This window comes from Pelophylax lessonae (assembly GCF_965119305.1).
Source record: "Pelophylax lessonae genome assembly, chromosome: 1".
Taxonomy (NCBI): domain Eukaryota; kingdom Metazoa; phylum Chordata; class Amphibia; order Anura; family Ranidae; genus Pelophylax; species Pelophylax lessonae.
This window is the reverse complement of record NC_138768.1, coordinates 457,692,797-457,706,679: the sequence shown is the minus strand read 5'-3', so window position 1 is coordinate 457,706,679 and position 13,883 is coordinate 457,692,797. Positions and strand designations below refer to the sequence as shown.

General features: G+C 45.2%; 1 protein-coding gene across 10 annotated transcripts in view; it reads right to left on the bottom strand.

Annotated features, from left to right (window-relative positions):
• Positions 1-2,015: 2,015 nt before the first annotated feature.
• The window catches only part of MYO9B (myosin IXB), a 296,901-nt gene continuing 285,033 nt past the window's right edge, over positions 2,016-13,883 (bottom strand). For 8 of the 10 annotated variants that reach the window (XM_082260874.1, XM_082260879.1, XM_082260882.1 and 5 more), the window contains 8 exons: positions 13,633-13,761; positions 13,451-13,556; positions 12,543-12,674; positions 12,313-12,436; positions 11,793-11,840; positions 3,478-3,611; positions 3,251-3,378; positions 2,016-2,432 (listed from right to left, as the gene is read on the bottom strand). In XM_082260874.1, the coding sequence (XP_082117000.1) occupies positions 2,017-2,432; positions 3,251-3,378; positions 3,478-3,611; positions 11,793-11,840; positions 12,313-12,436; positions 12,543-12,674; positions 13,451-13,556; positions 13,633-13,761 (1,217 nt within the window). In that variant the 3' untranslated portion in view covers position 2,016. Of the gene's footprint in view, positions 2,433-3,238; positions 3,379-3,477; positions 3,612-11,792; positions 11,841-12,312; positions 12,437-12,542; positions 12,675-13,450; positions 13,557-13,632; positions 13,762-13,883 lie in introns of all 10 variants that reach the window. The other 2 variants (XM_082260875.1, XM_082260880.1) reach the window with 2 other exon arrangements.

Here is a 13,883-nt window from a genome sequence, read left to right as displayed (position 1 = left end):
TTCTCTCAGCCAAGGCATTAAAAATGGGTCGTGGGTAGGTAATCCAGCATGACAATAACCCAAAACACACAACCATGGCAACAAAAGAGTGGCTCAATAAGAAGAGCATTAAGGTACTAGAGTGGCCTAGCCAGTCTCCAGACCTTAATACCATAGAAAATATTTAGAGGGAGCTGAATGTTCAAGTTACCAAACGTCAGACTCGAAACCTTAATGACTTGGAAAGGATCTGCAAAGGAGTGGGACAAAATCCCTCCTGAAGTAGGTGCAAACCTGGTGGCCAACTAAAAGAAACGTCTGACCTCTGATTGGCAACAAGAGTTTTGCTACCAAGTACTAAGTCATGTTTTGCGAAGGGGTCAAATACTTATTTCACTCATTAAAATGCAAATCAATTCATAACTTTTTTGAAATGCGTTTCTCTGGATTTTTTTGTTATTCTGTCTCTCGCTGTGAAAATAAACCTACCATTAAAATTATAGACTGATTATTTTGTTGTCAGTGGGCAAACGTACAAAATCAGCAGGCGATCAAATACTTTTTTCCCCCTCACTGTATGGATCAGCCTCATAGACATCAATGGGCAATCCTATAATGTGATATTATGCAGCAGCAGTACACAAAGGGTAAAGCTGGCTAAAGATTAATCTAAATTCAGTGGGTTCAGTCATTTTTGATCCCATTAGAGAGAATTCGATCTAATGAACAACTTCTTTCAAACAGGAATGTTGAATGTTAAATCTTCCTTTAATCAGCACTGCAACGTTGATCAATGTATTCTGACATGGGAGTCCCACTTTCAGAATATAATAGTGCAGTGGGGAGGATTCCTTCATCCACCTCAAATGTGTGGATGAAGGCATCCATTTGATCCATCTATAGCCAGCTTAAGAGATCACTGACACAGAGTTTATGGCATCTTTGTCTTGATAACAAGCTAATTGTATACACCCAGACTGCTCCCCATCATTGAACAGTATAATGAAAACAAACATAAATAGCAAGCGGGGCAGCTTCTGTCAGATGTTTGCCATCGTTAGTGATTTTCTGCTTAGGAATGCATTGTTAGCAATCCCAGGGTAGCAAAGCTACACAGGTCCTGGTTTTGTCAAACTTCAGGATGTGCAGCATAACCTAATTTCCTGGGGCCCATTCACACTTTAGTAATTCCTTGCAGTGGATTAAGGAGGCCCATTCATACATTTTTAGCAAGGCAGTGAATCACAATGCACAGTATTTGCATTGCACTCTACTGTACAGTGAGATGGAGTGCCATCACTATAAATAGAACGGCAATGCACTAAGAGCAGGTTTGTTGCTTTAATATACAAGTGTGAATGGGCCCTAAGAATGAGTAGTGCTTACATGAGCAAGGTAAGCCAGCTATAATAACCAATAAGTCATAATGTGATTCTCCTGCTTCAAGTAGAGCTTATTGTGTCACTATGCAAAAAAAAAAAAAAAAAAAAGTTGGTTTCTTGAGATTTTAGGTTTTCTACTACTAGTCATCTCATAAACACATCAGAATTCTCTTTTTAGACCCATGTATCTTGCACTCCTGTTCAACTCTTTAAAACAAAAACACCTAAAGTAGAAGACCCCAACCTCCATCATTCTCAAACAATATTTTGGCCCATTACTAGTTATATATAAGTATATGTAAAAAAATGGCAACAACATATTTAAAAAATGCTAATGTTATATATGTTTAAAAAAAATATTACTGTAACAAGGCAAAATAATCTCACCTTTGGTCCTATTGTATAACAAAACTGGAATGAAAGGATTGCATCTGAATTACCTACAATACTGTAGGGAGGGTAACACTCACTCCTTATGCACACTTTATACATTCATCTTAATACAGAATCCTCATACAGATAAGTCAATGCTTTAAATATCTTACGTAACCTTTTGCCATTTCTACTGGCATACAAGCTCGAATATTTCCACACTCTGGTTCAAGAAACATACATGACGTTCATACAGTACATCTTGCATTGTTGATCAGATGTTTTAGAGGTTGGACTCCTCTAAGCAGGGAATCTGGAGATGAGGGTCTGAAAAGCGCCGTTTAAGTTTGGCAGTGGGTTCATATTCTAAAGTTCCCTGTGCGGCCCCCATCTCTGTTCCTTCAGGGATATAGACAGACTGGATACTGTCTGTTCTCCTCCCAGGCTGTTCCCTCCTTCGAATATTACTGGATTCCTCAGAATTGTCTTCTGCCTTTGTTAACCCAGGAGGCAATTTTATGTTCGCATTCGGCATTACAGGGTTACGCCTCAGACCCCTCATTTTTGCAAGAAACGAGGACGGTCTTCGCTTGATAGATGATGGAGGCACAGACAAAGTGAAGAGAGGTGCTTTGGATGAAAGAAGATTGGGGTTCTCAACTGGTTGCTGCTTAACAGCAGAGTCCACCACACAGGTTGCTGTAGAAGAAAATGTGATAACTACGTAAGACATATTGTTGCTTACCTAGTGATGGCAACTGCATGCATTCATTAAAAAGGACATGCAATGCAATCTGGCAAAGCAAGTAAACTGAGAATGTAACAACTGAGCATTACACAGCTTTTTCAATTAATAATTGCAGTACTAAAAAAAAATTAAATTCACAAATTTACTAAAGATCTGCCAACATTACAGGCAGCTTCTTGACAATGTTCTTCAAGTTTATCCTGGACTTTGTTTTTTTTTTTTTTTAATAAGATACTAAAGATTTACCATTATTTTAGAAAGTAACCGATTGTTTAAACATGGCTTCTTTGTATGGGGGGGGGGGGGGGGGTGTATTACACTGTTATACAAAACTACCCCAGAGAAGAAATTTCCTTCTCGTGATTTATTTACAGCTGTTTTCATTAGTTTTCCATTAGAAAATGGCCATCAGTCTTATAACTAAAGCAGGAAGACTAGCAAGCAGTTAGGAATCAGGAAGATATTGGGATTTGTGTTGTGTGACTTCCAATACCAGCATAGCTACAGCTCAGTTTCCCTAAATTCTTGCCATGAATGCAAAAGACCAGAGAATTGTTCTCCCCCCACCAAAAGTAGACTCACACTTTAAATATCATTGATATTTCTAATTATGGCAAAAAAAAAAAAAACTAAATAGGGATATGTTTTAAAATGGCAGTTTCCCTGCACAAAACATGTACCTTCTAATAAGTATAAGGAGCCTGCAACAAATTTGGCATGCAGTGCAGTAATAGAAGTAATATAAGGGACACACTACCTTAATACTGACCTTCCTTTTCTGTATGAACAGGTCTATCATCCAATAAACTCTCAGTGCTATTTGAAGTTTCAGAGTCCATATTCTCTTCATCTGATCCACGTTGTTCAAGCTCCGGTAGCCGGTAAGTAATGTCCTCTCTGTTAAACAGAAAGAATGGGAAGAAAATAACACACGATAAGATCATTTATCACTACACTAATGGGTCTTCTTATTTGTATATAGCAAGTCTCACTCACTTTTCATCCTTGATAGATTGTATCCTCTCGATCAGGAACTCTGATTCACGGTCCAATTCAGAGTCTGTTAACTGCTCCTCTTGTACTGCCACCAGATCAGGTAAACCATTTCCACTGGGAGATGGGCTCTTGTTCTGTCATTTAAAAACATAATTAAATACAAGTACAATATATAAATGTTAAGAAACCCTTGGTCTATCTAAACCCAAAATGTTGCAGTATAAATAGAGTGGTGAAGGGTTACATAGTTACATAGTAGGTGAGGTTGAATAAAGACAATAGTCCATCCAGTTCAACCTGTGTAGGTGTGTGTGGCTGTAATCATCTCGCATACCCCTGAATGTTCTGATCCTTGAGATGTACGTCTAGAAGTCTTTTGAAAGCCACCATATTACCTGCAGAAACCACCTCTTGTGGTAGAGAATTCCACAATCTTGTAGCCCTAACAGTAAAGAACCCCCCACGTTGCCTGAGGTTAAAACGCTTCTCCTCTAATCGCATTGTATGCCCCCGAGTCCTCATGCAATCCCTGCGACTGAACAGCTTTTCTTCTAAGCCTAGTTGGAACCCTTGTGTGTTTTTTTTTATTGCTGTCTGTACTCCTGCTGGGGAGATTCATCCCTCTATTAGCCCTGGTGACCAAAGTGAGGGAAAATCCAAAATTTTCAGTTGTCTGGGACGACCAAGAGGGAATTTACATCACTTTTGTGAGCTCTGGGACACAGGTGGTAAAATATAAGAGGTGTTTTAACGATTCTTTACTCCAAAATTAAAAATACAAAAAGTTTTGGCTTTAGATGTACTTTAACTTCCTTAGAATTCACCCTTTTTATGACCAGGTACCCCAGCTGCAATGACTTCTTGCTGTCTTTGACTTTAGACAACACTATATTATAAACTGGGGTTCAGGTATCAAATGTGAATCTGGTAAAAGTCAGTTTACCTGCAAAGGCTCAGTACACACAAGAGTGATGTTTCAGTTACAAAATGAGTTTGGTAGATGAAGTAATCCACCAACTTATTGTATCTTATAGAGATTGCAGCATGAAGGGCTTCCCATCGTTTAGCAGTGCTAAAACAGGGGTATCAAAAAGTAAAATACAAACATTTCTGTGCACTCCCTAAACCCCCACTGCTGTACAAATATCTGTATGATATAGGTTTTTAAATATATACCATATGTTGTACAAACCAGTGGTGTTGTTTGGTGTTCCTATCCCTCCTGTAGGCCTGTTTCTAACATAAAAAAACCCAACATAGCAAGGGCACCAACATAACTGCTACAGCAGCTCTGCAGACATTGGTAAGGTGGTTTAATTTACCAGCATATGATACAAAGTGAAATATCAGTCTTGAAGTGGTCCTTTAAAACAAACAGATTTTGTTTCCTTAGGGAGGTTCAGCTCAGTGCAGCTCTAAGGTACTCCACAGCCAATAATTTTGAAAAGCAAATAGAAGATCTAGGTGCATGCAGTGGGAAATCCTGCTGAGTGCAAATTTTAATGGACAAATAAAAATAAATCATCACTCATGCTTTATGCCACTTTGGAATTGTAAATAATAGAAAAAAAAAAAAAAAAACTGTGGGTAGATCTTTTCTAAGCTGGGGACTAATCTGGACTGAAGGTAAAAGCTAATGCCCTTCCCTTTTGGTCAGCAAAAATGGGATTTTAAAGTAAAATCCATTTCTCTGATGTTCATTGACAGACACAGCTCCTGATCTTCTTAACCATTGGGTTATACTTCCCCCCTACAGGAGTAGGACACTAGGCAGAAAAAAAGTCTGGCTACGCCTATGGACAGTCTCAGGGGGTAAACTCCCTCTCTCTGCTATAGGTACTCAGTTTTGTTACGAACAGTGTCAGAAGAATTATAACTCCACAGATGGGTAGATGCTGTGTCCGTCAATGAACATCAGAGAAATTAATTTTACAGCAAGTCAAAAGTCCCATTTTCTCTTTCGTTCATTGACGGACACAGCTCCTGATCTTCCTAACCAATGGGATGTCCCAAAGCAGTGTTAAACATGAGGGGTGGGAACAGCGAAAACAGAAATTCCCAAGGCTAAACTATAGCCAACCAGGTAAACAGGAGCTCAACCAAAACAACTGGAGTCAACCTGAAAAAAAACAATAAACCCTCAAAGAGCACCAGGTCCTCTAAACAGCAGCCTGCAAAGCTTTGCGGCCGCTTCGCAAACCTATGTCACTGACACCCGATGACGGAAGGCCCAGGAGGCACTGAGCGCCCGAGTAGAGTGCCCCTTGACAGGGAAAGGAGGAACCTGACCCACGATCGAATAGGCCTGAATCATTGTCTGTCTGATCCATCTGGAAATGGTCATAGAAGAAGCGGACAACCCTTTCCGAGGCCCAACCCGTGAGCACAAATTGCGAGTCTGACTTCCCAAAAGACTCCGTGGCTGCCAAGTACACCCTAATCGCCTGGACAACATCCAAGGCATGCAAAGCAATTTCCTTCAGATGTTTTGGCCTGGGACACAGGGAAGGCAACACAATATCCTCATTCAAATGAAAATCAGAGACAACCTTTGGAAAGAAGGATGCACAGGGGCAAAGAACCACCTTATCGATGTGAACCACTAAGTAAGGTGGACAAGATAACGCCGCCAATTCCGACACCCTGCCCGCAGAGGATATAGCCACCAAAAAGGCCACCTTCTGGGACAGCATAATCCCCTGAAGATTCTCAAAAGGAGGCTTCTGAAGGACTGAGAGCACCAAATTGAGGTCCCAAGGCAGCAACGGAGACCTCACTAGAGGAGCCAAGTGCCAAACTCCATGAAGAAAAGTACACACCAGGGAGTGTGTGGCCAAGGGCCATTGAAAGAGGACCGCCAAGGCTGACACCTGGCCCTTGATAGTACTCAAGGCCAGTTTCTGCTTAACCCCCCTTGAGGGAAGGTCAAGATCCGAGCCACTGAAAAAGAGCGAGGATGAACCCCCAAGAGACTCACACCACGCAATGTACGTCTTCCAAATACAATGGTAGACCTTCCTTGAAGTAGATTTCCTAGCTTTTAACAGCATTGGAATCACCGACTCAGACAAACCTCTATCCTTCAGCACCTGGCGTTCAACAGCCAAGCCGTCAAAGCCAGCGACTGTAAAGCAGGATCAAAGATTGGCCTTTGGGACAGCAGATCCTCCCTGAGAGGAAACTTCCAAGGAACGTCAGCGACCAGCCGCACCAGATCGGTGTACCAAGCCCTGGGAGGCCAGTCCAGGGCCACTAAGATGACTGGAATCCCTTCTGCCTCGATCCTGCCTAGAAGTTTTGGCAGAATCTTGAGAGGAGGGGCAACCAGCGCGTATGTGGCATCCAACAGAGGATCCCGTGACAGTGCCACAAACCTCTGCACCTTTCTGTTGAACCTAGACACCATCAGATCCACCTTGGGGATGCCCCACCGGAAACACAAATGATGAAACAACTCCAGATAAAAAGGGACCACTTCCCTTGGTCCAACGCCTGCTGACTGAGGTAATCCGCCTGCCAGTTTTCCACTTCGGGAATGTGTACGGCAGAGAGGACTGGAACGAAACGTTCTGCCCACCTTAGAATGCTGGCTACCTCCAGAGCTTTCAGGACACTTTTTGTGCCCCCCCCCTAATGAATGACATAAGCCACGGCCGTGGCATTGTTCGATTGAATGCGCACTGGATATCCCTGAAGATGATCCGTCCAATGTTCCAGGCACAGCAAGATCGCTCGGAGTTCCAGGACATTGATCGGTAGTCTGAAGTCTTCCAGTGTCCAGACCCCCTAAACAGAATTTTTGCAGAGGACGCCTCCCCACCCGGACAGGCTGGCATCCATGGCGACCACTGTCCAATACAAGGGGAGTAAGAATTTGCCAAGCCGAAGCGCCGGAGAATGAAGCCATCGTATCAGGGACTCTTTCGCTCCACGGCTCAGCTGGATCGGATTGTCCAGAGACTGCGGATGCTTGTCCCATTTGCCCAGAATCTCCCTTTGCAGGGACCTCGTATGGAACTGTGCAAACCGAAACGCTTCAAAAAGGTAGACATCATCAGGCCCAGCACCCGTATGCAAGTCCGGAGGGATGACCATCTTCTGGACAGCAGGAGACGAATTGCTACCTGCAGTTTCTGGAGTTTGTCCAGAGGAAGGAGCACTCTGGCTAAGGCCGAGTCCAGAGTCAGACCCAGATAGTCCAGCTTCATGGACGGAACCAGAGCAGATTTCTGAAAATTCAGAATCCAGCCAAACTCTCTCAGAGCTTGTACGGTGATCTCCAGGTTTTCCACCAGAGCAGAAGGATACTTTGCTCGCAGAAGGAGGTCATCTAAGTAGCCCAGTACCGCGATCCCCCACTGGCGTAACAATGCTAGTACCGGAGCTAACACTTTTGTGAAAACCCGAGGAACCGAGGCGAGACCAAAGGGTAACTCCACAAACTGATAATGCTCCCCGCCCACGGCAAAGTAGAGGAAGCACTGGTGACCGGCACATATTGGAATGTGAAGGTAAGCGTCCTTGATGTCAATAGAGGCAAGAAAAAAACCCTGATGCAGGGATGTCCCCACCGTGCAAATGGACTGCATTCTGAACTTCTGCACCCGCACAAAGCAGTTCAGCGCCTAGAGATCCAGAAATGGACGCCTCTTGCTTCCTTCCTGGTAACTGTAAACAGATTTGATTAAAACCACTGAAAATGTTCCGATGTCGGCACAGGGTCAATAATCCCTTGAAGTAACAGGTCTTGCACCGCCCCAAAAAGACCCTGGAAGCGGTCCGTATGACTTAATGGACCCACTTGCCTTGTACCAGGGAAGAAGACGTCCCCCCCCCCCCCCCACCCCAGATATGGGCGAGAGTGCACCTTCATGCTGAAGGAGCCTTAGCCACGGGTCTCGAAAAAAGCCTGCTCTGGACTGCGGAAGAAAGGTACTCTTCCACCCTATAAAAGCTTTAATGAAGTCATCCAGGGTAGCTCCAAACAGGAGATTTCCTTGATAAGGAAGATCAGTCAAGGCCTTTTTTGGAAGTCAGGTCCGCAGACCAGCATTTAAGCCAAAAAATACACTGAAGGACCACTGCCGAAACAGAAAGCCTAACAACTAAGGGAGCCACATACAAAGTGGCATCTAATCATAAAAACAAACACAAGGGTGCACCGGCCTAGCACATTATCCTCCACAAAGTTTTTATTGAATAAAAAGATAAAAAAAACTCACAAACGTTTGGTAAATGCATATCAGAATAATATGTTGCCGTCAGCATCAGAACCCAGAAGATGTAGCTTGGGATGGCTTACGCGTTTCGAGGCTTAGACCCACCGCTCCAGCAGCACCACCTGGTCGCCAGTAACCGAGCACCAATTGATCCTCAGCAGAGAGATAGAGTACCCCACCAGACTCAACACCCAGCAGAAACAGGCACCTGCAGCCACCAGGATAATCTGAAATCCACATGCGGCGATCAGGAAGTGTAAAGACCCAGGAGTCAGCACCAGGGGATGAGAAGGGGCTCCCACCACCGAAATTGCCGCCCAGAGGGCTTCACGGCCATGGCTATTTACAATGGCAAACCACCGCCGGATGACAAACATGGGCACCGTGCATAGAGCACACAGGCTACAAGAAGATGGCAGCACCATTAGGCTCCCAGGGATCCAGAAGGGAACCCTAGGCCTCAGAAAATGGCACAAGCAGGAAGGGGGGCCCTGGCAGGAATCCCCACCAGGTACAGCCCCCCCCTCCACACAGCCGATCCCCCCCCGTCGCCGGGAGCGCACCACCCCACCCTGATCGCCAGCATAGCACCCTGCACCCGCCCTAGGAGGTGGACCAAACCACCACAAAGCCCCAGCATAGTGAAGGAGGGGGGGCGCGAGATGGCCCACAGGGATCACCAGACTGATGAGAGGGGGTGCCTAACGGGAAGGAGGGAAACCCGGGGGTCCGACCGTCCCATGGAGGGGCCCACGTCCACCCCAAACCCTCCGGGGGGGGGGGGCAGTTACCATACCAGGAACCAGATGGGCACAGCTCCAGACAGAACCTCCTCTCTACCGTAATGGGGGTGCTGTCAGCCATGAGGAACGCTGCGACTCGGGCCGAGACCCGGTCGTATGCAACCTTGTGAGGCATTTAACTCGCAGGCAAGCCCCTGTCCAGTGGGGCTATGTCGCGGCCGACCTAGCGTGGAGCTGAAGTCTGCACATGCTCGCAGGCCAGACTGGGTTGACCACTGGATCTAGATTATCCAGTCCAGCAGTTGACTGTAGATCTCACAGGAAAAAAACAGGAGAAAAAAAATTCTATCTTAAAAGAAAAAATTGCCATGACCAGAGATCCCAGCAAGGAACTATGTCCTTAATCCTACCTAGGCAGAAAAAAAAAAACTGAGCACCTGTAGCAGAGAGAGGGAGTATACCCCCTGGGACTGTTCATAGGCGTAGTTAAACTTTTTTTCTGTCTAGTGTCCTACTCATGTAGGGGGCAGCAGGGGCGTACCTAGAGCATTTGGCACCCGGGGCAGATCCTATATCTGGCCCCCCCCCCAGGCGTGCAGGCGACGAACCGCTCATTGACGTGTCACGTGTAGCGCCTCCACGCACTGCAGCAAAATTTAGGAAGGCCCCCTTTACATTACACAGCCCTCGGACCCCTTTACATTACACAGCCCCCGTACCCCTGGACCCCTTCACATTACACAGCCCCTGGACCCCTTCACATTACACAGCCCCCGTACCTCTGGACCCCCCCCATAGAACCCCTTTACAATACAACCCCCCTCAATAGAACCCCTTTGCAATACAATGCCCCCGCCAATAGAACCCCTTTACAATACAAAGCCCCCCCATAGAACCCCTTTACAATACAAAGCCCCCCCATAGAACCCCCTTACAATACATCCCCCCCAATAGAACCCCTTACAATACATCCCACCCTCCACAATAGAACCCCCTTACAATGCAAGTGCCCCCCCAATAGAACCCCTTTACAAAACTTCCCCCCCTACCCAATAGAACCCCCTTACAATGCAAGCGCCCCCCCCCATAGAACCCCTTTACAATACATCCCCCCAATAGAACCCCCTTACAATACAAGCGCCCCCCCCCCAATAGAACCCCTTCACAATACATCCCCCCCCCAATAGAACCCCCTTACAATGCAAGCGCCCACCCCCCCCCCCCAATAGAACCCCTTCACAATACATCCCCCCAATAGAACCCCCTTACAATGCAAGCGCCCACCCCCCCAATAGAACCCCTTCACAATACATCCCCCCCAATAGAACCCCCTCACAATGCAAGCGCCCCCCCCCAATAGAACCCCCTCACAATGCAAGCGCCCCCCCAATAGAACCCCCTTACAATGCAAGCGCCCACCCCCCCCCAATAGAACCCCTTCACAATACATCCCCCCCCAATAGAACCCCCTCACAATGCAAGCGCCCCCCCAATAGAACCCCCTTACAATGCAAGCGCCCCCCAAAAGAACCCCTTCACAAAACATCCCCCCCAATAGAACCCCCTTACAATGCAAATGCCCCCCCCCCAATAGAACCCCATCACAATAAATCCCCCCCAATAGAACCCCCTTACAATGCAAGCACCCCCCCCTCCCCTTAGAGCAGAGGAGGAACTGTTGAAAGCAGAGAATGGGAGAGAGACTCACCGTCACTCACGAGCCCTGATTACACAGCGGTCAGCGGGACAGCGGGAACTGCCGAAGTTAACTGCGCTAGTTAATGAGCAGGTGATTGGTTGATAGGTTGATAGACGGTCCTAGCAACCAATCGCTTTCTCATTAACTAGCACAGTTAACTCCGGCAGCGCCCGCTGTGTATTCAGGGCTCTGTGAGTGACGGTAATCTCTCTCTCATTCTCTGAACAGTTCCTCCTCCTCCGCGCTCCTGTGTCAGCGAGCGGCGGAGGCAGTCCGGCGGCCGGCCCCGGGTGTCACCCTGGTGCTCCCTGACACCCCCCTAATCCGTGGCACCCGGGGCGGTGCGCCCCCCCGCCCCCCCCTGTTGGTACGCCACTGGGGGGCAGTATAACCCAATGGTTAAGAAGATCAGGAGCTGTGTCCGTCAATAACCAAAAGACAATTTTTTTTTCAAACAATTAGCGAAAGCCCATTTTAAAAGTTAAAAACCCCACAACAGCTTCAGAAGATTTCATCAAATCCACAAAAAATGATGTTGTACTATTTCATAATACATTTGTCCATTATAATTAGTCACTGTTCTAATTATCTGCCATTCCATTTTAGTGATTCCAGTGGAGGCATGCAGAGGTGGTGGAAAGCAACTATACCTACCAGGAAGCCATCAATAGGAGAAATAAAGCCTAAATGACCAGGCCATGCCTGCCACAGGGAAAAAAAAAGGAGGAGACAACTTTCAGGCTTTAACACACTTAAACAAGTACATTACACTTTACCTTTTGCTTGTGTGAAATGTATCAGTATTCTTATTAAAGAGATACGGTTATCCTGCCCATGCAGGGCAAAATGAAAAAGTGTGTGTAAAGATAACTTCCTGACCATGTCATACTTGTCTCTCTAGGGCTCCCTTGTCGCTCCTTCTGTCATAGCCCTCAAAAATATTTACAACCACATTTTCTATACAATAAATTAAATGTATTCATGACTCTAGACTTCAAGGGACTATACAGTGATTGATCAGTATTCAGTGTCTCTTTTCTAGCTACATTACAAGACTAGCTATAATTTACACACAAGAGGTTTGGACATAAAAATTAAGCAATTAAAATAATGATTAGATTGCATAACTATACAGATGATAGAAGACAGAATTATGAAAGGACTTCTCACTTACTGTGCTTTGCCTCAGAAAGGAGAGTCTGCACACTGCACGTGTCTCTGCTGCCTCAAGAAGGCCAATTTCCTGCATTTTGATTTTGTATTGTCTTAGCTGTTCTTTAATTAACATCTCCACACATCTATAAAATATTACAAAAATTTCAAGGTATATTGCAACGCAAATATTATAAACCTAATGTTGACGAAAGCAGAATTACATGCATAGATTGTAGGTCTATTACTTACGCAGTAGCTTTTGAGACCTCTTTCATGCTCGTTAAAGGGTCATAATTATCTGGGCAGCGAAGCAGGCAGGGCGCAAACACTATGGCCAAAGAATTTGGGGACATACGGTTTACATCTTCCAAGAGAGAAACCCTATAAATAAGAAAATACTAGTTACATCAATCTATCATACATATATTGCCTTTCTTTGCTTAACTTGCCAAACTTTATGGACTTAAATCTGAACTCCAGCCTTACCTTCAGCTTTTGCACAGTTGTACAAACTCCCCTGTACTGAAATTGCTTACTCTGATTGACTGCACACTATAAGCTTTTTGCATTGTGCATTATAAGCTGCAGCTTGTCTAATTTCCTAGCTGGAAGACTTCCAGCATCAACCTATTTCCACCCACCCTGACTGTCCATTACCTGCCCCTTTCATTCACTGGGCTTCAGTTCTTTCAATTATGGAGGCTCTGCATCGCATGTGGGAATTGCCTAGGATGCAAGCAACCTGCCTAGAAAGCCCACTCCTTCAGGCTGCCATATACGCATAACTCCTCCCAAGAATCTGTCCACTGCTTGCATCAGGAGTGCTTTTGAGAGGGGGAGTATGGAGACAGGCTGCGGTTATGTTTTTAGGAGGCCAGATAGAGCACCCTGCTGACCCTCCCAGCAGCCATGATCTGCTTGCTTTGCACTGAAATTCACAGACACCCAGTGAGGTCAGTGGATCTAAAATACATAATGTAACAACAACAGAAAGGTTGAATTTAAATATTTAATTAACATGTAGATGAGGGAGAGGGGAACTAGAAGTGATTAAACTTCAGCATAAAGTTGTGTTTTAGGATACACTGGCTCTCTGTCTCACAAAACACATGAAAGCTCTGTTGGCTGATCGTGGGTAGATCGTGCGTTTTACTTACTTGACAAGGTGAAAAATTAGTCTCTCCAAGGTGTTGTAATTAGCTTGTGGAAGCTGTCCAAGGACTTTGTAAATGGTGCAAAGCTGTTCTTGCTTCCCTGGCAATTCTAAGCAGACAGCACAGATTAGAGGTAGAGATACACATTTACCTTAACAAACAGTTTTTATGCACATTAAACTTACCCACAGCTTTAAGAAACTCGCTGTATTGCGCAAATGTCATCAAAGGCTCAGGAAGTTCACGTAACCACTGTTTTAGGATCCCAGTAATAGCATGGATTGCATACCTGTCTAGCTGCACGGAGGTGGGATCTGTTTTCCGATCAATTAAAAAAAAAAAAAAAAAAAAAAAAAAAATGATATTACAAAACAGTGTAGACATAGGTATAAAAAAGGGGGAAAAGCTTATAATTTGAGAGAACTAAAACAGATCA